Source organism: Anabrus simplex, chromosome 2 (assembly GCF_040414725.1).
Source record: "Anabrus simplex isolate iqAnaSimp1 chromosome 2, ASM4041472v1, whole genome shotgun sequence".
NCBI classification, from domain to species: Eukaryota; Metazoa; Arthropoda; class Insecta; order Orthoptera; family Tettigoniidae; genus Anabrus; species Anabrus simplex.
The window spans coordinates 1,148,747,299-1,148,771,072 of record NC_090266.1 but is presented as its reverse complement, the minus strand read 5'-3'; the positions used below and the strand labels follow the sequence as shown (position 1 = coordinate 1,148,771,072).

Sequence of the window (23,774 nt, the reverse complement as noted above, 5' to 3'; positions counted from 1 at the left end):
CACACAGTTGTTCCTAGGCATTCCCTTGCTGTTTCTACTACAGCATCCCTGTATGCCACCCATTCACTTCCTATATCCTGAACCTGCTTACTGTATAGTGTTCGAAACTTCTCACTAATCATATCCATGTACTTCTGTCTAATTTTCTCGTCCTGGAGATTTTCTACCCTTATTCGTTTGCAGACAGATTTCACTTTCTCTACCCTAGGCCTAGAAATACTTAGTTCACTATAGATCAGATAGTGGTCTGTATCATCAAAAAATCCGCAAAAACCGCGTACATTCCTAACAGATTTCCTGAATTCAAAGTCTGTTAAGATATAGTCTATTATGGATCTGGTACCCCTAGCCTCCCATGTGTAGCGGTGAATAGCCTTATGCTTGAAGAATGTATTCGTAACAGCTAAACCCATACTAGCACAGAAGTCCAGCAAACGCTTCCCATTCCCATTAGCTTTCATATCTTCCCCACATTTACCAATCACCTTTTCGTATCCTTCAGTTCTATTCCCAACTCTCACATTGAAATCGCCCATTAGCACTATTCTATCCTTGCTGTTGACCCTGACCACGATGTCACTCAATGCTTCATAAAACTTGTCAACATCCTCATCTGCACCCTCACATGGTGAATACACGGACACAATTCTTACCCACTGACAAATCTACCCACATCATTCGCTCATTTACGTGCCTAACAGAAACTATGTGTTCTTTCTACCTCCCGTATGTGAGTTCTTTTTTTCTAAACCACGTATTGCCAGCAATTAATCCATTCCTTCTATAAAAGTCTATTACCAAATGTCCTTCTTCATCTTGGTTTCCATAACTACAGGGGCAAATTCTCTCTTCTTTTCCCTGTCTGTCTGTTCCAACATGTGCATTCATGTCTCCCATATTTACAACCTCTTTATCTTCAATACAACTTAGCATTTTTACAGACACCCGATATTATTTATTTTTTTTTTTTTTACCGTATACGGGGGTTTACCTTAAATCGATGTTTCAGTAGGAAGCACATCTTTTTCAGAAATCTTGGCCTGTGTTAGCATAAATTGCACCTTCACACATTTACACAATGACAGCATTAAGAATAATAATTTTGTGTGCCTATTACTAGCCGAGTGCAGCCCCTATAAGGCAGACCCTCCGGTGAGGGTGGACGGCATCTGCCATGTGTAGGTAACTGCGTGTTATTGTAGTGGAGGATAGTGTTATGTGTGGTGTGAGAGTTGCAGGGATGTTGGGGACAGCTCAAACACCCAGCACCCGGGCCATTGGAATTAACCAATGAAGATTAAAAACTCCGACCCGGCCGGGAATCGAACCGGGACCCTGTGAACCGGAGGCCAGTACGCTGACCATTCAGCCGAGTCGAACAATGACAGCATTAAAACCAGGAGATATCTACACTATACTGTAATTACAACTTTGTACTGTTTGTGCTTAAGATTACTCTTGTGTTAAACTGCCCTGCTATCTAAGCAAAAGACCTGTATTGCACCATAACTAGCCTTGGCTCAATTATTCTTTGAAAATCAATATTAAAATAACATGTCCTGGCTGACTGACTGACTCATCATCGCCGAGCCAAAACCACTGGACAGAAACAAATGAAATTTTGGGAATATATTTATGTTACAGTGTAGGAGCTCACTAAGAGAGGATTTTTGGATATTCCATCGCTAAGGGAGTGAAGAGGGGTGAATTGTTTAAATCAGTAAATCTATATCTCAAAAACTTGACAGTTTAGATATGTAAAAGTTAGTGTTTGGAATCTCCTTTATAAAGAAAAAACAAGTACTTTTTTATTTTCTGAAAATCCTCTTAAGGGAGGGTGAAAAGAGGTGAAGAAGGGGTTCAATCCTTTTTATGTGTTGCCTCTGTGGATCCGTGGTAGAGTGTCGGCCTCCGGATCCCAAGATAGCGGGTTCAAACCCGGCAGAGGTAATCGGATTTCTGAAGGGCGGAAAAAAGTCCATTCGACACTCCATGTCGTACGATGTCGGCATGTAAAAGATCTCTGGTGATACTTCTGGTATTTACCCGACAAAATTCATTAAATCTCAGCCATAGACGCCCAAGAGAGATCCGGTTTACTGTGTCTGCCATCTAGTGGGTGTAGAGTAAAACGGAACGTCGAAATTGACGAGCAGACTGCCAGTTGGCGTCAAATTGAAATGTCTGCACACGGTAGCTGAGGCCATATGATTATTATTATTAATCCTTTTTATGAAGATACTGAAAATGAAAATCCACAGCCTGAATCCGGTCATTTGACCGGGTCAGGAGTGGAATGAATGAAGCCCCATCTACCAGCGAGGATAGGAATTGTACCGGCTGCCGAAGCCTGTCGCATTACTCTGGAGCAATGATTAATGACTGGCAGATGAAATGAAATGATATTGGAGAGTGTTTTTGGAATGAAAGATGGCAGGGAAAACCGGAATACCCAGAGAAAAACCTGTTCTGCTTCCGCTTTGTCCAGCACAAATCTCACATGGAGTGACCTGGATTTGAATCACGGTATACAGCGGTGAGAGGCCGGCGCGCTGCCGTCTTAGCCACAGAGGCTTCTGTGAAGATACTTATATATTAAAAAACTGAAGATATTACAGACATGAACATCGGTATTAGGAATCCCTTTTAAAAATAAAGAAACATCCTTTTTTGTTTCAGAAAATCCACTTAAGGGGCATAAGGGGTGGGGGTGAAGGGATGTGAAATAGTTTAAATTATTTTTATGAGGATACTTATATCTCAAAAACTGAAGATGTTGCAGGCGTGAAAATGGGTATTAGCAATCTCCTTTAAAAATAAACACTTTTTTAAAAAAATTCTTTTAAGGGGGAGGGTGAAAAAGGCGTTCAGTCCTTTCTATGAGGATACTTATATATCAAAAAGTGAAGATACTACAGACATGAAAATTGATATTTGGTGTCTCCTTTAAATATAAAGAAATGTATTTTCTTGTTCGCTGAACATCTACTTGGAAAGGGGGGGGGGTGAAAAGAAGTGAAGACGGAGTTGAATTATTTTTATGAGGATACTTACATCTCTAAAACTGAAGACGTTACAGACGTGAAAATTGGTGTGTGTATATATATATATATATAAGGCAATAGGCACCTACTTAGAAAGTGTTTCAAAAAATTCCACCCCTAAGGTGATAACATGGGTAAAACCCTAAAAACCAAAATATTCATTCCTCAGAAACCAGACAATGTTGAAATAGCACTCGATGATTGCTTCTTTGTGTACTAGATGTTTAATAAGACATGTTTAGGAAAAAATCAGCCCTTAAGGGTTAATTGGATAGTTAATACCCAAAAACAAAAATATTCCTTTCTCTGAAACAGTTTCACATACAAGGTTGAAATTTAGAATGTTGGTTCCTCCTGTATGTCTTAGATTTTCAATAAAACATAGTCTTATAATAAGACGCCCCTAAGGGGTTTTGACTGGAGGGTTTGGTGACAACATAAATATTCATTTCTCTCCAACTGTTTGACACGTGGGCTTGAAATTTCACATGACAGTGGTCCTTTTATGTCTTCAATTTTGAATAAGAAGTGTCCCGAAAACAATACACCCTTAAGGGTGGGGGGAGATTGACTAGGAGGTGAGGTCTCGGCGGCATAAATATTCATTTCTCTCAAATCATTCGGCATATGAATTTGAAATTTCACTTGCTCACATAGTTCTTAGAATTTAAGTGAAGAGTTGTCGTAAAACAATAAACCCTAGGGGTTTTTGACCGTGAGAGTGAGGCCTAAAAACACAATTCATATCTCTGAAATCAACTGGCATATGAGGCTGAAATTTTACATGACATTTGCTTCTATAAGAAATAGATTTTAAATAAGAAGGGGCGTCAAATCAGTACACCTCCTAGGGTATTTGATTGGGGGTGGGATGTAGCTGACAACATGAATATTCATATCTCTCAAAGCTTTTGACATACAAGCGTAAAATTTTGCATTTTGATTGTCCTATATATGTTAGATTTTAAATTAAAGTGGTCTTAAAATAACACACCCCTAAGGCATTTGGACTGGGTGGAAAAAGCCTGAAAAATAAATATTCGTATCTCTGAAACCCTTTGACTTATGAGGTTGAAATTTCACATTATGGTTGCTTCTATATGTAATAGATTTTTAAATAAAAAGTGGTCTAAAAACACTAGACCCGTAAGGGATTTTGACTGTGGGAGTGGGGGAGTGTAGGGGTGAGGAAAGTGGTCTTTAAACAATAAACAGGCATAGGAGGTTGGAATTTCATATGGTGGTTACTCTTCAGTGTCTTCGATTTTAAATAAAAACTGGCCTTGTAACAATGCACCCCTTGATATCCGATGACAAACATATTTATTTCTCTAAAACCGTTTGACATACGAGGTTGAAATTTCATACGATTGTTCCTCCTATACATCTTAGATTTTAAATAAAAAGTGGTTTCATATATTCCTAAGGGGGTTTTGACTGAGGTTTGGGGTCTGATAACAAAAATATTCATTTCTCTGGGTCAACAGCCAGGATAGGATAGTGCTAATAGGCGATTTCAATGCGAGAGTTGAAAATAGAACTGAAGGATACAAAAGGGTGATTGGTTAATGTGGGAAAGATATGGAAGCTAATAGGAATGGGATGCGTTTGCTGGACTTCTGTGCTAGAATCTTAACCAACTTCGAATTCAGGAAATCTAGGAATGTATGGGTTTTTGGGAGGATTTTTTTTATGATACCAACCACTATCTGATCTATAGTGAAGTAAGTATCTCTAGGCCTGGGATAGGGAAAGTGAAATCAGTCTGCTAACGAAGAAGGTTAGAAAATCTCCAAGACGAGGAAATTAAACAGAAGTACGTGGATATGATTTGCGAGACGTTCCGAAGAGTGGACAGTAAGCGTGTTCAGGATATAGAAAGAGGAAGGGTGGCATACAGGGATGCTTTAGTGGAAACAGCAAGGGAATGCCTAGGAACAATTGTGTGAACAGATGGGAAAAGCAAACATCTTGGTGGAACGATGAAGTGAGAGCAGCTTGTAAAAGTAAAAAGAAGGCTTATCAGAAATGGCTCTAAACAAGGGCTGATGCAGAGAGGGAATTGTATGTAGATGAAAGGACATAGTGAAACTAATAGTTGTCGAATCCAAAAAGAAGTCTTAGGAAGATTTTAGTAATAACCTAGAAATGCTAGGTCAAGCAGCAGGGAAATAATCTTAGGAAGAGAGGGAGAAAGGAAATGAACAGTGTTTTGCGTAATTCAAGTGAACTCATAATAGATCCCAGGGAATCACTGGACAGGTGGAGGGGATATTTTGAAAACCTTCTCAACGTGAAAGGAAATCTTCATGGTGGTGTCGCAAACAACGGAGCTCATGGGGAGGAGGAAAATTATTTTGGTGAAATTATGCTTGAGGAAGTGGAAAAGATAGGATTGTAAATAAACTCCATTGTCATAAAACAGCAGGAATAGATGAAATTAGACCTGAAATGCTGAAGTATAGTGGGATAGCAGGGATGAAATGGCTATATAGAGTAGTAAGAGTAGGAGTGTTGGTAAGGTACCTTGAGATTGGACAAATGCAGTAATTGTACCTATCTATAAGCAAAGAAACAGGAAGGATTGCAACAACTATCGAGGTATCTCATTAATTAGTATACCAGGCAAAGTATTCGCAGGCATCTTGGAAGAGAGGGTGCGATCAGTGGTTGTGAGGAATTTGGATGAAAACCAGTGTGGTTTCAGACCACAGAGGGGCTGTCAGGATCAGAATTTCAGTATGCGCCAAGTAATTGAAAAATGCTACGAGAGGAATAGACAGTTGTGTTCGTGTTTTGTACGTCTAGAAAAAGAATGTGACAGGGTACCAAGGGAAAATATATTCACTATACTGGGGGACTATGGTATTAAGGGTAGATTAATACAATCAAAGGCATTTATGTTGACAATTGGGCTGCAGTGAGAATTGATGGTAGAATGAGTTCTTGGTTCAGGGTACTTACAGGGGTTAGACAAGGCTGTAATCTTTCGCCTTTGTAGTTTGTAGTTCAGATGGATCAGCAGCTGAAAGGTATAAAGTGGCAGTTGGGATTCGGTTAGGTGGAAATGTAGTAAGCAGTTTGGCCTATGCTTACGATTTGGTCTTAATGGCAGATTGTGCTGAAAGCCTGCAGTCTAATATCTTGGAACTTAAAATAGGTGCAATGAGTATGGTATGAAAATTAGCCTTTTGAAGACTAAATTGGTGTTAGTAGGTAAGAAATTCAACAGAACTGAATGTTAGGTTGGTGATAGAAAACTGGAACAGGTAGGTAATTTCAAGTATTTAGGATGTGTGTTCTCCCAGGTTGGTAATATAGTGAGATTTATTTTTTATTTTATTTATTTATTTATTTATTTATTTATTTATTTTTTATTTATTTATTTATTTATTTATTTATTTATTTATTTATTTATTGCAAGTTGCTTTACTCCGTACCGACAAATATAGGTCTTACGGCGACGATGGAATAGGAAAGGGCTAGGAGTGGGAAGGAAGCGGGGCCATGGCCTTATTTAAGGTACAGCCCCATTATTTGCCTGGTGTGAAAACGGGAAACCGCGGAAAACCATCTTCAGGGCTGCTGACAGTGGGGTTCGAACCCACTGTCTTCCAAATACTGGATACTGGCCACACGTAAGCGACTGCAGCTATCAAGCTTGGTGTAAGTGAGATTGAATCAAGGTGCAGTAAAGCTAATACAGTGAGCTCACAGTTGCGATCAACAGTATTCTGTGAGAATGAAGTCAGCTCCCGGACGAAACTATGTTTTCAGATCAACTTTGCTTTACGGGCGTGAAAGCTGTGTGGACTCAGGACATCTTATTCATAAGTTAGAAGTAACAGACATAAAAGTAGCGAGAATGATTGCTGGTGCAAACAGGTGTGAACAATGGCAGGAGGGTACTTGGAATGAGGAGATAAAGGCTAAGTTAGGAATGAACTCGATGGATGAAGCTGTACGCATAAACCGGCTTCGGTGGTGGGGTCATGTGAGGCGAATGGAGGAAGATAGGTTATCTAGGAGAATAATGACTCTGTTGCGGAGGGTAAGAGAAGTAGAGGGAGACAAAGACGACAGTTGTTGGACTCTGTTTCTAACGATTTAAAGATAAGAGGTATAGAAATGAATGAGGCCACAGCACCAGTTGCAAATAGTTGTGGCGACGTTTAGTAAATTCACAGACGCTTGCAGACTGAATGCTGAAAGGCATAACGGTCTATAATGATGATGTATGTATGAAACCGTTTGACATTCGAGGTTGAAACTTCACATGATGATTGCTCCTACATACATTAATAATAATAATAATAATAATAATAATAATAATAATAATAATAATAATAATGTTATTAGCTTAACGTCCCACTAACTACTGTACTTTTACAGTTTTTGGATACGCCGAGGTGCCAAAATTTAGTCCCGCAGGAGTTCTTTTACGTGCCAGTAAATCTGCAAACACGAGGCTGACATATTTGAGCACCTTCAGGTACCACCGGACTGAGCTAGGATCGAACCTGCCAAGTTGGGGTTAGAAGGCCAAGCACCTCAGCCATCTGAGCCACTCAGCCCGGCCCTATATGCATTACATTTTATTCAAGAAGTGGTCTTAAACCTACACACCCTGAAGGGGTTTTGACTGGGGGTGAGTTCTGATGACATAATATTAATTTCTCTGAAACCATTTGACATACGAGATTAAAATTTAACATGATGGTTGCTCCTATATGTTTTAGATTTTAAATAAGAAAAGGTCCTAAAACAATTCACCTGAGAGGTTTTGGCTGGGGGTGACTACTTAAGGCAATATTATTCATCTTTCCAAACCATTTCACGTATGAATTTGAAATTTCTCCATTTTTGGATGTTGTAGGTGTCAGATATATCATAATTCAAAATATTTCACGTATAATTATTGGGATCATGCAGAAGTTGTTGAAGTTGTAAAACTAAGTCTCCACAACAACCCAGGTACTCAACCAAATTTCCGACTCCTTTTCTTTATTGCCGAAAGATGTTATTTGTAAAACTCAAGGGTTTAACGGAACTAATCTTGAACTTGATACACAACTGGAGGAACATTTTTCTGGGACTCTATACCATTAATGGTATCTATGAATTCTTGCGGACGTTGAATGTCTAATATTTCAAGATTTAAACCTCTCAAATTACTAATCACTTTCCACAAGCTTAATACATATAATAGGCCTAAATAATAAAGGTGGTTTCCTTTTGATTTTTTTTTTTTTTTTTTCAGAGATCGGTGCTTCCATCTATGCACAGTAAATTCTATATCTTAGATTTTAAGTAAGAAGTGGTCATCAAAAAACAATACACCCCTAAGAGGTTTTGACTGGGGGATGAGGAAAAATCGTATTCTAGGTGTTAAGTAACAGAAAGTTTGAAACAAATTTAACCCCTCAGAGAGTTAAATGGGGGTTGAGATCTGAAAACGGATATATTTATTCCTTCCCTCAAAATCTTTTAACGTACGAAGACAAAATTCCAAATAGCAGTATATACTTTAAGTACTAGGTGTGAAATAGGAAATATTTTTTAAACATTCTACCCCTAAGGTGTTAAATGGGATTATATCTTGATTTATCAGTTTCATTTTCCGTATTGACCGTTATCGTAAGTTATAGACGAGAAAGGTTCCACCTTATCAATACAAATTTATTTATACAAATATCTACAGTACCGGTTTCGACTCTTTACATGTAGTCATCCTCAGCTGTACACCGTTACCTTCACATAAATCAAATTAGTTGATTTGCCTTGTCCATAATAATAGTCATAATGTTAGGATATATCTTACTTCTAATTGAGCATACTTCAGGGTAAATTCGACTATGTACAATCTAAAATGTGTAGGTGAATTTTTTAGGCCTAAAATCATGTAAATGGGCTGTTATTAAAAGTACAATTACGTAAACACTTTTTTAAAAATATATGTGATACATGTAAAATGTTGTCTTAAAATATACAGTTCAAGTAAAATCCGTTATAATAAATAAATAGGGAACATTTTGTTGGAGTAAGTTTTCATCCTGCGTATGTTGATTTTCTTCAATATGATGTGAAAATCGTATAAATGGACTATTATTAAAACTACAGTTACATAAACACTCTTAAAAATATATATAGTACATGTAGAATGTCATTTTAAAATGTGCAAATTCATGTAAGATCCGTTACAATAAATAGGAAACAATTTTTTAGAGTAAGTTTCCGGTCTTGCATTCATTGATTTTCTTCAGTATGATATGGAGAATGTCTGTGCTTTTTTTTGTAAGTGGTGATCTTCTTTTTGCTGTATATTATGCTTTTTCATTAGTTTATGGTTGATTTATCAATCATTATAACAAGTCTGATGTATTGTCTGAGGTAGATGTGTGCAGCTGCGGTTGAATATGGCTGGAGTATGAATGTAATTTCTATTCTGAGTGTCAAATGCAGGAAGGTGGGTCTTCTCCGGTCTATAAATGCCGATGTGTGTGATTGCTATTGTGGTTGTGATGCACTAGCTTTGGCTGCCTGGCCTGCATGCATTTGACACTATAACTTAAAATGGGGTTATCTCCGCAAACAAAATTATTCATCCCTCCAAAACTATTTGACGTACAAATTTGTAATTTTACGAGAAGGTTCTTTGTTTATGTCCGAGACGTAAAATACCATATACTGTACTTCAAAAAAATATTTCTTCCCGAAACGGTTTAGATGGTGGTTGACTCTCAAAAACACAATATCCATTCTTTCGGAACCGTTTCAGGTCCAATCCTAAAATTTTACATGAAGGGTGGTCTTCTATGTTCTAGATGTTAAGAAATATTTTTAAAACAGTCTCCGCCTAAAACACATTCATTCCCACATTACTGTTTGACGTACAACATCTAAACTTCACAGGTTGATCGCTTTTACATCTTAGATGTTAAATAAGGTAGGGTTTAAAAAACATTGTAATTCTTCTGTACCACGAACTTACTACGCTGGCGTAGCAGGGGGGGAGGTCATACTCCCACGTGGCGCATCCCAGGTGGCGGATAGGGGGTCCCTAACCGGCTTGGCGGCAGACTTGAGGGAAATAAAATACCTCTTGCGGACCACACACACTACCCCTTGCGAGTGGGGGACGCACATGCAGAATACACCCACAGTACCCCCTGCCTGTCGTAAGAGGCGACGAAAAGGGGCGACCAATGGATGCTCACATTAGAACCATAAGACTACTTGTAATTAGTACCATCACGCAGGGAACACCATGGGTCGCATTTACTTGCACGTAGTACCACTATGTTAGGTACGCAGTAGGTTTGTGATTAGTAGTGACAGTGTGTGAATAAGGATTAGGTTCTTACAGTACCTGTGATTCGTACCCCTGTATGAGCAACACAATGAGATGAGCGACACCATGGTTCTGCCTTGCCTATGCTTAGTTCCCACTATGTGAGGAATACCACGGGATAGTTCAGGTCCCTGTGGTTAGTCCACTTATGTGAGGAGTGCCATAGGTTTGTGTTGCCTTTATAGGTTTGCGTTGCCTGTAAATAGCGCCGCAGTGTGCGAAACAGCATAGGTCTGTGTTACATGTGCGCATTACACTACCTGTGAATAGTACCATAATGTGTGGAATAGCGCGAGTCTACGCTACTTTTGATTAGTACCGCCAAATGACAAATAGCATGGTTCTACTTTCCTAGCGATAAGTACCATTATGAGGGGTCGATGACCTGGATTTTGGACCCGTTTCGACTACAAGCATAATCGATTCAGCATCGTGCTATAGAAGCAGTCCCTTGGTCAGTAAAACTATTGTTTTGTGCCAGCTTTTGTGCATGTGAGGCACTGTGGGTCGGTTCCACTGATCGTTTTAAATTCATATCGATCCATCCATTCATTCTTTGTCCTCACGCTTTGAATTCTGGTCAGTGGAGGATTTTGGGCTTTTAATTTGTCATAACATTTCGTCTCATTTCGTACCATTAGGGGTCAATGACCTCGATGTTAGGCCCTTTAAAACAACAAGCATCATCATCATCACAATTCTTCTGTACGGGATTCAAATGCATGTTAGAAAAGAAAATGAATAATCATTCCCCCAACTCCATTTGACGCATAATCCGAGGGTGTATTGGACAGGTTCAGTCGTGCTTCACTGCGGTTTAAAATTGAAAGTTATTTTTCAAAGTTTTACATTTTGGAGAGACGGATACCTTTTCACTATCATCAGATTAACAGACCTATGCTATTTGCAGATCCCAGTTGAATAATTATTACTGAAGGCTGTGAATGGTGATCCTTGGCATATACACAGGGAAACGTGGTTACTAGATGATGGATCATTACCTCGTACATACATCTACATTGTACACTGTTATGCCTTTTTAGCATTCAGTCTGCAAGCCTTTGTGAATTAACTAAGTGCTTCCATAATTTTCTATTTGTAAACAGCTCTGTAGCCTCTCTTAGTTCCACACCTATGAAAACTGATCATCCTGGTTTCTCTCCATCTCTTACTTGGTTCGGAAATTGTTTGCCAGTCTGAGTGGCTCAGGCGGTTGAGGCGCTGACCTTCTGACCCCAACTTGGCAGGTGTGTTCCTGGCTCAGTCCGGTGGAATTTGAAGGTGCTCAAATACGTCAGGCTCGTGTCAGCAGATTTACTGGCACATAAAAGAACCCCTGCGGGACTTAATTCTGCACATCGGAATCTCCATAAACCGTAAAAGTAGTGAGTGAGACGTAAACCAGATATTATTACTATTATTATCAGAAATTGTTTTCAGTATTATTTAGGAATATGTTCGCTATTATTCCTGATAATGGTGAGCCCATGGTCAACCCTTCCTTTTGACAATAGATTTTGTTGTTAAATGCAAAACTGTTTCAGTTTAGGCCTGTGGTTGTTTTTATAAGGTTATATAAGATTTTCCATAAAAGTCAGCAAAGAGGGAAAAACCCATTAAAATTGGCATGAAACAATCTGTCTGTCCAAAACTTCTCGTGAATGTTTCCCTTTCTTAAAAATAGTAATGTCATCACTCCAGAGGCTTCTGTGGCCAACATTTCCCTTTTCTTTCTTCAAAAAGCGTAACCTAAGCTAGGTTTACCGTACACATTATGAAAACATATTTCAAGCTTGTTGTAGACTACTGATAACCTTTTCACCATAAATTTACATGGGGTACAGCCTTTCTGAAATATAACCAGACACTAGAGTATAAAACCTAACCTCTGAAATCAGTGATGCACATCCCTGCATCTTGAGAAGAAGAGGTATCATATTCTTTCTTTATTTCTAAGGAATTAGCAACTGTTGTCAGCCATGTTACAGTTTTATGCATTTATTTTAAAAATATGTTCTCCCAATGTTTGTATACACCAGTTGGAGTTGTGGGGTATTATTAATCAACGTTAACAGCACCTTTGAATGTCCAGGAGAGCCAAGACAGACTCAAGGATTGGAGAGCATGCTCGTACATGTAACGAGGAATTGATATGGAAGATGATAGATCACATTCATTATAAATGCTGGAGTATAGTGTATGAATATTGATAACGGAGAAAGTAACATGCCCAAATTTGCTAGCAATCACAGATGAATCAGTGAAAGGATTTTCATTCTAACCAAAGGATATTGCGCAGATTAACATAGGAATTTCCGAAGGGCATAATAATGTTACTACTACAGGGTTCTCTTCTACTGGTACTACAGTGGCTGCGGTCGGATGTTTATGTGAGCCTGATATCTCACTTTAGCACTAAGTACCCATGCTCTAAATTCCTCTTCTGCTTTGAATCATCTTTAGCAAGCATATGATGTCTTTTTCGTTGGTTCTTAATGTCCCATAATTATAACGAATAGAAGTAAATACTTAAGAATTTTAACATTTCCTAACACTAAATGCGGGTTCTATCCCAGAGTGAATAATGTAAAATCAAATATAAAAAACATTGCTCTTATGGAATAATTTTCGGGGCTTGAAATTTTGTCTGTTAAATGCAGTTTATGCTAAATCAAGGTTACGAAAAATCGGCAGATGCTCGTATCTGTGTGTGTTTCTCGCCTGTTCCTTTTGTTCATCTATGACAGTGCCATTAATGACTTAGTAGTCCAAGTTCCAAAAGGGTTGACATAAGCAGAAAATTACTGGTATAATAGGCAGCCCACTAAATGCTCATTATGAACCCCTGCATAGTTTACAAAATAATTTTAATTAATAGTGGCGTGTGGCCTCTGGAGAGGCTTGGTGCAGGTCTTTCGATTTGACGCTTTATAGGCTACCTGTGCGTCTGTGAAGATGGGTCCCCAAGCCATCAGAATTAACCAATGAAGGTTAACATCCCTAACCCAGCCGGGAATCAAACCCGTGACATCGTGGACCAAATGTTAGCACGCTGACAATTTAGCCATGGAGCCAGACATGATAATAATAAATAATAATAATAATAAGGGGAACAAAAACAATCACCTGAAAGTGAAGTTCAGTATGTCATTGATCTGGCCAGGTTGGGGGCCGTTGCATGGTGAAGGGTTAACGAACTAAGTAGCCAGGTGGACTCGCACCAACGACAGAATACCGGTATTGCAACAACTTGCACTCATGCTAGAGAGGAGGGAAGTAAGGACTTCATTAAGATAAGTTCAGATTTCAAGTTTTTAAGGATTTAAACAGATATAAACGTAAATATTTATCCATTTCTAAATATTGAGTTTGATTTGACAGAATCTGATGTGTCCATCACAAACAAAACATGTCATTCTATTTTAATTAAGTTTTTTTTTTCCAAACATAATTCTGTTATATATTTTCTTTTCCAGGTAGTTTATAAATTTATTTATTCAGAATTTGTTTTGGCAGACTGAATAACCTAAGAGTTATAAATTAACTGAACGAAAGTGATAAGAGATGGCTTCATATATCACCAAAAAAAAAAAAAAATTGAATGAAGGGAGGATAAATTTATTGTGAATATATTAAAATAGTGCTCACCTGTAAATTGGTATTATTCTTTTAATATTTTATGTAATGTTTGTATCTTTTTATTGCAGTTCAAAATTGGCAGTGATTGGTGGACGTGGATCGATTATGAAAAATTCCATTACTTAATTCAACGATTCTATGAAACAAATGGGAAAGAAACCTTCACAGCCTTGGTAAATATCTCCAAATTATAAAATGTATATATAATATGAAGGGGGACTAGTTTTATAAAGACGGTACAAATACATCCGTTATCTTCATCTTTGTAAATCTTTACAGATGGAGTATATGTGGCATATTTTTTAAGGACATTTTAAATTGGTTTTTTTAACTTACTTTCCAGACAGATTATATTGTGATCCCATAGAAATTGGGGGTAATAAATTATTAAAGTAGTCTAAATTGCCACCACAGTAGAATACAGTAGAAGTCCGTTATAGCGAGAATTCATAACAGCGAAAAATTTACTCGCTATAACGGATTGTCGTTATATCCGATTTTTTTATAAAAGTTGGAAAACCCTTCATGCACTTTAAAATCGGTATGAAACTGCAATCAGTTTGTTCGAAACTTGCGTTTCCGCAGATGATATCCACACTACGGCTTACTTGTTTGTTATTTTTCGTAATCCGATACTACGTGAAAGTGTATGATTAATTTCATTCTGAAAAAAATATAGTACCGTATTTCTCCGAATCCAAGATGAACCCCACTTTTTCCTTCAAAAATTTTAAATCAGGCTCAAAAAGAAGTTTGTAAAATCATATGAATGCCTTGTTGTACAGTAGGCCTACGCATTTTTAGATTATTTTTAGACGCCGAACATTGACTTTCGTCACGCCCTATTTCCTTTTTTTTTTTTTGCGCCTGCACAATTATTCTTTATTTCCGCGGGTTTAAGGACCACTAACTTAACATTGGCATCATAATACCGAAGAGAACTCATTAAAAATTTTCCGGCAGTACCTATTCCATGCGTCTCTACAATACAACGATCCATCAGGAAAGTATTCTTGCTTTCTATAAAACTGTTACTTTTACGCAGCGTCAGATATAACCGGCTGCCGCTACACGCACGTCTCGCTTGTCGGGTTTGGCCAAATTCAGCGGCTAGCAATGTACAGGCCTAATCGCGTACGTTGAAAGTCAACGAACGAGTTTATTGCGCCACGGTATGGCCATTCCGCCCTTGCGTTTTTCGTGCACATACCTCACAATTTCATCTTCGACTTTTTTAAAGCGTCCTAGTTGCAGACCGCTGAATGCATTTTTTGTCCAGTACGCATTTTTTTAGCTCTTTGTCTTCACGCTAATGCCAAATACTGGCTTTAGTTAGGCCTATGCCGTATTTTCTTGCGCTGCACAATTATTCTACATTTCCGAGTGTTTAATAAACATTAACTTAAAATTGGCATCATAATATCGACTAGAACCCGTTGAAAATTTGCCGGCAATACCTTTTCCACGTATCTTTACAATACGACTATCCATCACGAAAATATTCCTGCTGTCTATAAACCTTAATTGTACTAAGCATCAAGTACAATATACGCGTTATGACTCTGCACTGAGTAGCCATGGCTTTTCTAAGAATTAGATGCCATTCTGCAGATCTGAGAAACACACAGGCTCTGTACAACCGGTTGTCGCGGCTAGCGATGTGTAGTAAAGAGGCGGTCGTTTATTGTCAACGACTTCTGTGTGCGTTTGAAAAGAAGCAGCGTGGTTACTGCGGTAGTTGCCAGTGGTATCCATTAACTTACTGTTAGGCCGGGAATGCAACAACCCTCGAGTTTTCGCATGAGATTTTGAGAAGAAGAAAAAAAAACTTGGATTCGGAGAAATACAGTATAACTCCAGAGATTCCTGTGGCAAATACCTCAGCTTTCTTCTTCAAACAGCGTCACCTAACCTAACCGTATATGTAGCCTATCATGAAAACATGTTTGAAATGCAAGTATAGAAATAACCACCCCACAAAAAATTTACATGTAAATAGCCATAAATAGACGCGAGAAGATATGAAATATCCTCTGAAATCAGTAATGTACTCTGCCATATCTTGAGGTGTATCACATTCTTACTTAATTGCAGTATTTAGCCTCAAAATTAAGCGGTAGTTTAGTCAGCCTTAATTTTTAACGAGTTATCAACCGTTATCGGACACGTTATTTACGCATTTATTACGAAAATATTTTCTCTTTCATTTCGAATTTTCTTTACGGGACAGCTGTCACGGATATTACTAATGACTCCGACATCGCCTTCGAATGTCGACGAGAGAAATCGCTAGTGCACATAGCGAGGAAACGATGCCGAAGGTAATCGATCGCATGCAATATCATCGCTGGGGTGCAATCGTGCACGCTTGATCGCTCATAATAACGGGTGCGCCAGTGATAGGGTTCTCGCTGTAGCCGAAGGAAGATACACAGTTTAATATAGGAATTCTGAAGGGACAGAAAAAACTTGTCGCTGTAACGGAGTTCTTGTTATATGCCGTACTTGCTATAGCGGGCTTCTACTGTATTTTAAACCTTGTATTCGTGAAGAAATTAATACCGTTAATCTATAGCAGTAATTTTATTACAGAATTTTGAATAATGGACTCTGTTATGCAGGGTAGGAGAAGTAGACGGAGACCAAGACAACGATGGTTAGACTCAGTTTTTAACAATTTAATGATAAGAGGTATAGAACTAAATGAGGCCACAGTACTAGTTGCAAATAGAGGATTGTGGCTACGTTTAGTAAATTCACAGAGGTTTGCAGACTGAACGCTGAAAGGCAAAAGTCTTTAGTGATAATGTATGTATGTATGTATGTATGTAGGTATGTTTGATTTTTTTGGTTCAGTTACATCACTTTACTCAACAGACATCTGTAGATGCCAGTATGATGAAATATTGAAATGGAAGATTTCTACCTTACACCCTTTTAGAACTGGACCTCTCATATTTATATACTAGCAAGATACCCGTGCTTCGCTACGGTATTATACTGAAATTTATAATTGAATGCTTATTGTTTTATATATAATCCGCCGAAATTCGCGATTTGACTCGTTCTCTGAGAGAATCCGCCAAAATTCGCGATCTGACTCGTTTTCTAATAGATTACGGCAAGTTTCCTCCCATCCTTCAATCTTTCTTCCCAGCAATCGATTTTGTACTTCTCGGGCTAGGTCCAGGTATTCCACCCGGCCAGTTGGGTCCCTAAATCTTTGCCATCTTTTCCTATAAGCATTTTGATATATATATCAAATCCTTCAGCAGATCCGGGTTGGTGTCGTCTTGGGTGCCTTGGCGGTACTGAACCCGCGGTCGGACTGCATTCTTAGTCATTACCCGTCCAGGACCAGTTTCCAGCACGGTCCGCACATTTGACGACGGTCCAGAACATTATTATTATTATTATTATTATTATTATTATTATTATTATTATTATTATTATTATTAAGACCGCTACTTGGCGGTAAATTACATGTGCTGCCATTGTCATTGTTGAGAATATGACCAGCACCATTGTCGCGCGTAGGCAAGTGTGCGGGATTTCTGGCGATACGAATGACATACTTCCGTGCATTATTGACCTTATTATAGAGGTGAAAAATAGGACGGTCAATCTCATTCCTATTGTTTATTTCAAATGTGTTTAAATTTTTATTTATATGCCAGGAGAATCTACTGTAATCTAAGAACGTTCTCCGAAGGAAAAGATGGCTCTTGAAAACGAACCCAGGAAACATTAATAATGATCGGTTTATGATCAGAATAAGTACATCGAAAATCTACAGCCTGTTTCCAGTCATTCCTCAGGGTCAGGAAAGGAATGAATAAAGCCCCCGTCTAGTGACGACAACAGGAATTGTGCCGGCTGCCGAAACCTGTCGCACTCCTCTGGGGCAATGATTAATGAATGACAAATGAAATGAAATGAAATGAAATGATATTGGACAGTGTTGCTGGAATGAATGGTGACAGGAAAAACCTGTCCCGCCTCCGTTTTGTCCAGAAGGAATGTCACATGTAGAGACCAGGATTTCAACCAGGGAACCCAGCTTTGAGAGGCCAGCGCGATGCCGCCTGAGCAACGGAGGCTCCTTATAAATACATTATGAACAGTAAAATCAATTGGTCTCACCTCCGTTTACACCCCACCGCCGTTAAGTTTATTTACCCCCTCCCCCCCAAAAGAACTAAAAGAAGGCGTGTTTCTTTATGTTTAAAGGAGATTCCAAACACCAATGTTCACGTCTATTACCTTTAGTTTTGAGATAATTAATTTTAAATTCTTTCACCTCCCCCCTGCATTCATTGGATTTTCCGACAATAGGTGTTTCTTTACTTTTAAAGCAGATTCCAAATATCAAATTTCACGTCTGTAACAACTTCATTTTTGAGATAACAGTAGTCTATTTAAAATAATTCAACACCATTTTCAGTCCCTTTTACCCCCCCTCTCCACCCATGTGGTATTTCCGAAAACTAAAAATACACGTTTCTTTATTTTTAACAGAGATAAAAATACCATTTTTCACTTCTGTAACATGTTAAGTTTTTGAGATGTACTGTATAAAAATTAACCCCCCCTTGTCATCCCCCATTAATTGGATTTTCCAAAAGCAAAAAAAATGTTTCTTTATTTTGAAAGGAGATCCCAAATACCAATTTTCAGGTCTGTAATATCTTCAGTTTCTGAGATTTAAGTATCCTCATTAAAGGCATTCAACCCTTTTTTCACCCTCTTCCACCCTTCCTATCGGGATTTTCCGAAAAAGAATTAGTGTTCCTTTCTTTTTAAAGCAGATTCTAAATACCAATTTTTATAGTCCTCTCCGTGTAGGGACGTACGCTAAGGGTGCAACCTTACCCTTTCTCCCCTGTAATATTAAGGTATTGATTTATAGTTACTTTTCTTGCTGTTGGGTATTTTGCAGGTCTTTTTCAGTGTCGCTAACCATACAGTTTAGGGACCCTACTTGCCGATACGATGTCTTACATTTACCGTTAATCTGGCACGTTGGCAACGTTCAATCACTGTTCTAGCGTGAATTGCGTGTTGACACCGCATCACCGTTAAAGTCACTAGTGATACATTTGCGAGAATATTTAAAGCATATTTTCTTTTTCTTTGGGATTGTAAATCTATTTGGCTAATACCAGGTAAGTAGAATTGTGGCATGTTCGGATAATGCATTCAATAACATAGTTTGTGTGAAATGATGAAAGTGCTCAAATACGCCAGTCTCATGTCTAGATCTACCGGTGCATGAAATAACTCTTGAGGGACGAAATTTTGGCAGTAGAACTTATTATTTTCAAATCCGCAGTGAACTTGAAAGCTGACCTAATTTCCGTTCACGGAGCTTGGCACATTAGTATTCCTATATGTTTCCTGATAAGCTTGAAGATATAACCAGCCTGCAGGCTGAAAATATGCCCAATAATCTCTCTCCTTACTGGTTACCGGTATTGAAGAGAGAAGAAAATGTTCGCGCAAAAGAGAAGTTATATAATGTATGCAGGAATTTTCTCATGGAACTGAAGTGTTTATCGTAGAGATAGGATAGGAATGGTGGAAGTGGGACTATCCATTCTGGTGAAAGAATTTGTAAGCCATGAAAAAGTAAAGATAACAAAACTGAAATTTTAGGTGTAAGGCTCATTTGTAAAGATGAAGGCAACTACAGTAGAACCTCGATAATTCGAAATCGGTTAATTCAAAATCCCGCCTAATTCGAAGAAGCTCTCGTTCCCGGAAACATGAGATACAGTTTTGCATGTTATTTCAATTGTTTAATTCGAAATATGGATAATTCGTAATTCGAAGTACAATGTCGGCCCCATTACCGAAATTCAGACTTTTAATTCGAAACTGCCTTTACATTTTAAAACAATAGTATGTTACAGAGTAATTTCAACTCGAAATGTATCCGCTCCGCGTCATAATAGAACGCGCGTTCCGGAACGTGGAGGGGTAGCTTTCCGTACTTACACTCACTTCGGTGGGTCTACAGTGCGCTTCATGATTGCTAAGTTGAATGAAATCGGAATTATTTTGTGTTCAATCTTTTAAGGAACGCTGTAATATCACGCAACATACAGTGTGCGGGAAAACAGAATCCGCGAACACTGGCGATGCCGACAGTTGACGAAAAAACGAGGCAAATATAATAAATTCGAAGGCACCGAACAAAATTGACATTGCCGGTGAAACTGCATTGTTTTATTTTAATGCGAGCCCAAACGGTCTTATGGTTTTAAAGGAGAAATTGCCAACCGGGAAATCGTAGTGTGAGGGATGAGGGTCATAGTAGTGCGTTGCAATGCATATGGAAGCGAGATACTTTATCCCCTCGTCATAGGAAACTTCGATAAGTCACAATGTTTTAAGAGCGTCGGGCACTTTCCATGCCAGTACAAAGCATGTATAATAAAAATGCAAACAGTAAAGAAAACCAAAAAATAATGCATTTGCACAGGGGAACCGGCATAATTTATCCTCGTCTTTGGATTGTGTGATTTTTTTTTTTTTTCTTTCGTTGCATGAGGTTGTGTTTGTCAGTGATTTATCCAAGTGCATTATTTGAACATTGTAAATGCACCTTGTTGGATAGATTTCGGAAATAGTTTTTTCCATGGCATTAGAAAGGTTTAAACTGTGAATCGAGGTGATTGCCTGTATTAATGGGTCTTAGAATACTTCGTGACGCGGCAAGTGTTTACATTTCTAAAGTACGAGAGAAGTGCCACGGCGGGAAATCGTACAAGGATAGAGTCATAGGAAAGTTCGATTTTAAGGGCATCGGGTACTTTCTGTGTAAATACAAGGCATCTAAAATGCATACAGTATAGTAATCCAATCAATAAAGCACTTGCACATGGAAGCGTGCATAGATTTCTCCTCGTCTTCGAATCGTACTTTTTTTCTTTCTTTCGTTGCGTGAGGTTTACCAGTGAGATGTCCGAGTGTATTATTTGAATACTGTAAATGCACCTTCTTGGATACATTTTGGAAATAGTTCTTTTTTCATGGCATTTGAAAGGTATAAACTGTGAATCAAGGTTAAATGCATGCAGTAACGGGCCTTAGAATATTTTATAACGCGGCAAAGGTTGGTACTTCTGAATTGCGGATTGGCGGTTAATTCGAAATCACGTAATTCGAAGTCCGATTTTTGAGTCCCAACGACTTCGAATTAACGAGGTTTTACTGTAGATGTTTTTGGAGTGTACAGACCTGGAAAGGATGGCACAGACGCTGATTTGGAATCATTCGGTAAGATAATCAGCTATGTGAGAAACGGTATGGAAAGGAACGTGATTGTAGCAGGTGATCTTAATTTACCAAATGTCAGTTGGGAAGATAATGTGAATGACAGGAAGCTCGACCAACAAATGGCAAATAAGTTAATCTGGAAAGGACTGCTGAATTAGAAAGTGATGAAACTGACTAGAGGGAAGAATATCCTGGATGTGGTGCTGGTAAAACCAAAGGAGCTCTAAAGAGAAACTGAAGTAATAGATGGTATCAGTGATCACGAAGCTGTTTTTTGTCATAGTTAAAAATATTTGTGATAGGAAGGAAGGTCGAAAAATAGGACTAATAGGCCATATCGCTGATAAGACAGGCATGAAGGAGTTTATAAAACGTAATTGTGATGGGTGGAAAATGTAAACAGACTATGGGATGGGTTTAAAGCAATTATTGAGGAATGTGAAAACAGGTATGTACCTTTAAAGGTGATAAAGAATGGTAGACCTGCTATACAGTGTGATTCAGCAGCCCCTTCCAATATCTTTTTCTGCAGCCCAACTAACGTGCACACGGTTATAGGGGTTCTGTTTCTCTGCAGATGTACTGCACGGTACTAATGTTCAGTGAGCACATTTTGCACACGATTCTGAACCCTAGCGAAATGTTATATCATCCGTTCGCAAAACATGATGCCTTGAAATCATGTAGCAACGTCCTTTTACCATGCAACTATGTTAATGTGTCATGCCCCGTGACCAGGTGTAAAGGAGAAGGGAACCAATGCATAAAACTAGGTAACAGTGTAGTAATTAATATCTTAAGCACCGAACCGGATGGCGTATGTACTCTGCTCTCGTCGTACTAGCAGCATCTTTCCAGCAGTATAGCATAGCGGATGTAGTAAGGCACTCCCTTACAATCGACAGAAAGTGCCAGGGGCGGTTCGAATCGTGCAGCGTTCAAATATTTTTGCATCAGCGTGATGTTTGAATACGTAAACACAGGCCCAAGATTGCCACATTCAAACAGTAGAATGACGCTGTTATTTATCTTATGCCCTGCGCATACTCCGCTGGTTAGGGTCTGAATGTACTGTAATCTCTCCTGTCATTCGGCATGTTTTCCAAAAAGGAATATGTTGACATGCTCCTCATTTAAGGCGAAGCAAGACAAAATGTGTACGAGTCACTACGTCTGTAACAGGAACGGTATCCCGACAGGCGACACCTGGCTGCTATGACATTCCGCCGTGTTGAAAGACGCCTAAGGACAACAGGCGAGATATCCAACCAGCAACCAGTCCGTTACATCGAGTGAAACAGAAGAGTACGTTCTGGAGGCAGCTCGTAGTAATCCACACATCAGTACAAGGGCGATTGCACGACATGAGAACACCAGCCAGCCGTCCATCTGGCGAATACTGCATGAACACAAACTTCACCCATATCATCTTGAGCTACACAAAGAGCTGCATGGACGGGATTTCGAAGCTCGAATGGAGTTTTGTCGGTGGCTATTAGACTTCTTCTTGTGGGGACATTTGAAGAACGTCGTTTACACTGAAGCGCCGGAAAACCCCGACCAGCTCTGGCAGCTGATCACGGACGCCTGCCGAGCAAATACACCTGGAATGCTTCAGCCTGCAAGACGATCGATTGGACACTGGGCCCGAATGTCCATAAACCAAAACGGTCATCACATCAAGCATTTGCTGTGATAAAACATTGTCAAGGCAGTTGTGTTCCTATTACTTCCCCTCTGTATGTGTCCGGCTTGCTAACTAATCGGCCCTTCTTAGCGCCACAGACACATTCATTCACACACAATATGTATGAACATGGGTATTGAACTTACATTGCTTGCGGTGCATATTAAACAAATATTTCAAAAATTTGTAATCTTCGCGCCGGACTCAAACTTCTCATCTAACATGAAAGCCCGCTCCGCCACGCCTTTACCAACTACACTAAGGTTCCGTACGGCACATCGGGCAGTTTATAGCAAGTATTACGTTTACTGCGGTCACAATATCAATTTAGGATTTCGCCGGCGAGTTAGGTTCATATGATCTAGAAGGCACACGCATGTCTTCCAATGTTTAATACAAGTATAACATTACGGCATCCTATCATGGTGAGGCGGTAAACACCAAGATATCCGGTTGTGTTGTCTGAGCATACCGTCAGGGCAGATGTTTTCAGGACGGAATGAATATTGTGGGTTGTATAAAACCACATTGGAAGAGGCGACTGAATCACGTTGTATTATAACAGAAATTAAATGGCACATGGCCTTTATTGTCAGCAGTGTCCAGCGACATGTTCAGCTCACTAGGTGCAGGTCTTTTGATTTGACACCCGTGGACGACCTGCACGTCTTGATGAGGACGAAATGATGATGAAGACTACACATACACCCATCCCCCCTGCCAATGACGGTTAAAATTCCTGACCCTGCTGGGAATCGAACCCAGGCCCCCT

The 23,774-nt window shown here is 39.0% G+C and overlaps 1 protein-coding gene across 1 annotated transcript in view; it reads left to right on the top strand.

Moving 5' to 3' along the window:
- The window catches only part of LOC136864751 (S-adenosyl-L-methionine-dependent tRNA 4-demethylwyosine synthase TYW1), a 198,886-nt gene that overhangs the window by 169,294 nt on the left and 5,818 nt on the right, over window positions 1–23,774 (top strand). Inside the window, exon 11 of the mRNA XM_067142109.2 lies at window positions 14,103–14,207. Within this exon, the coding sequence (XP_066998210.2) occupies window positions 14,103–14,207 (105 nt within the window). The remainder of the gene's footprint in view (window positions 1–14,102; window positions 14,208–23,774) is intronic.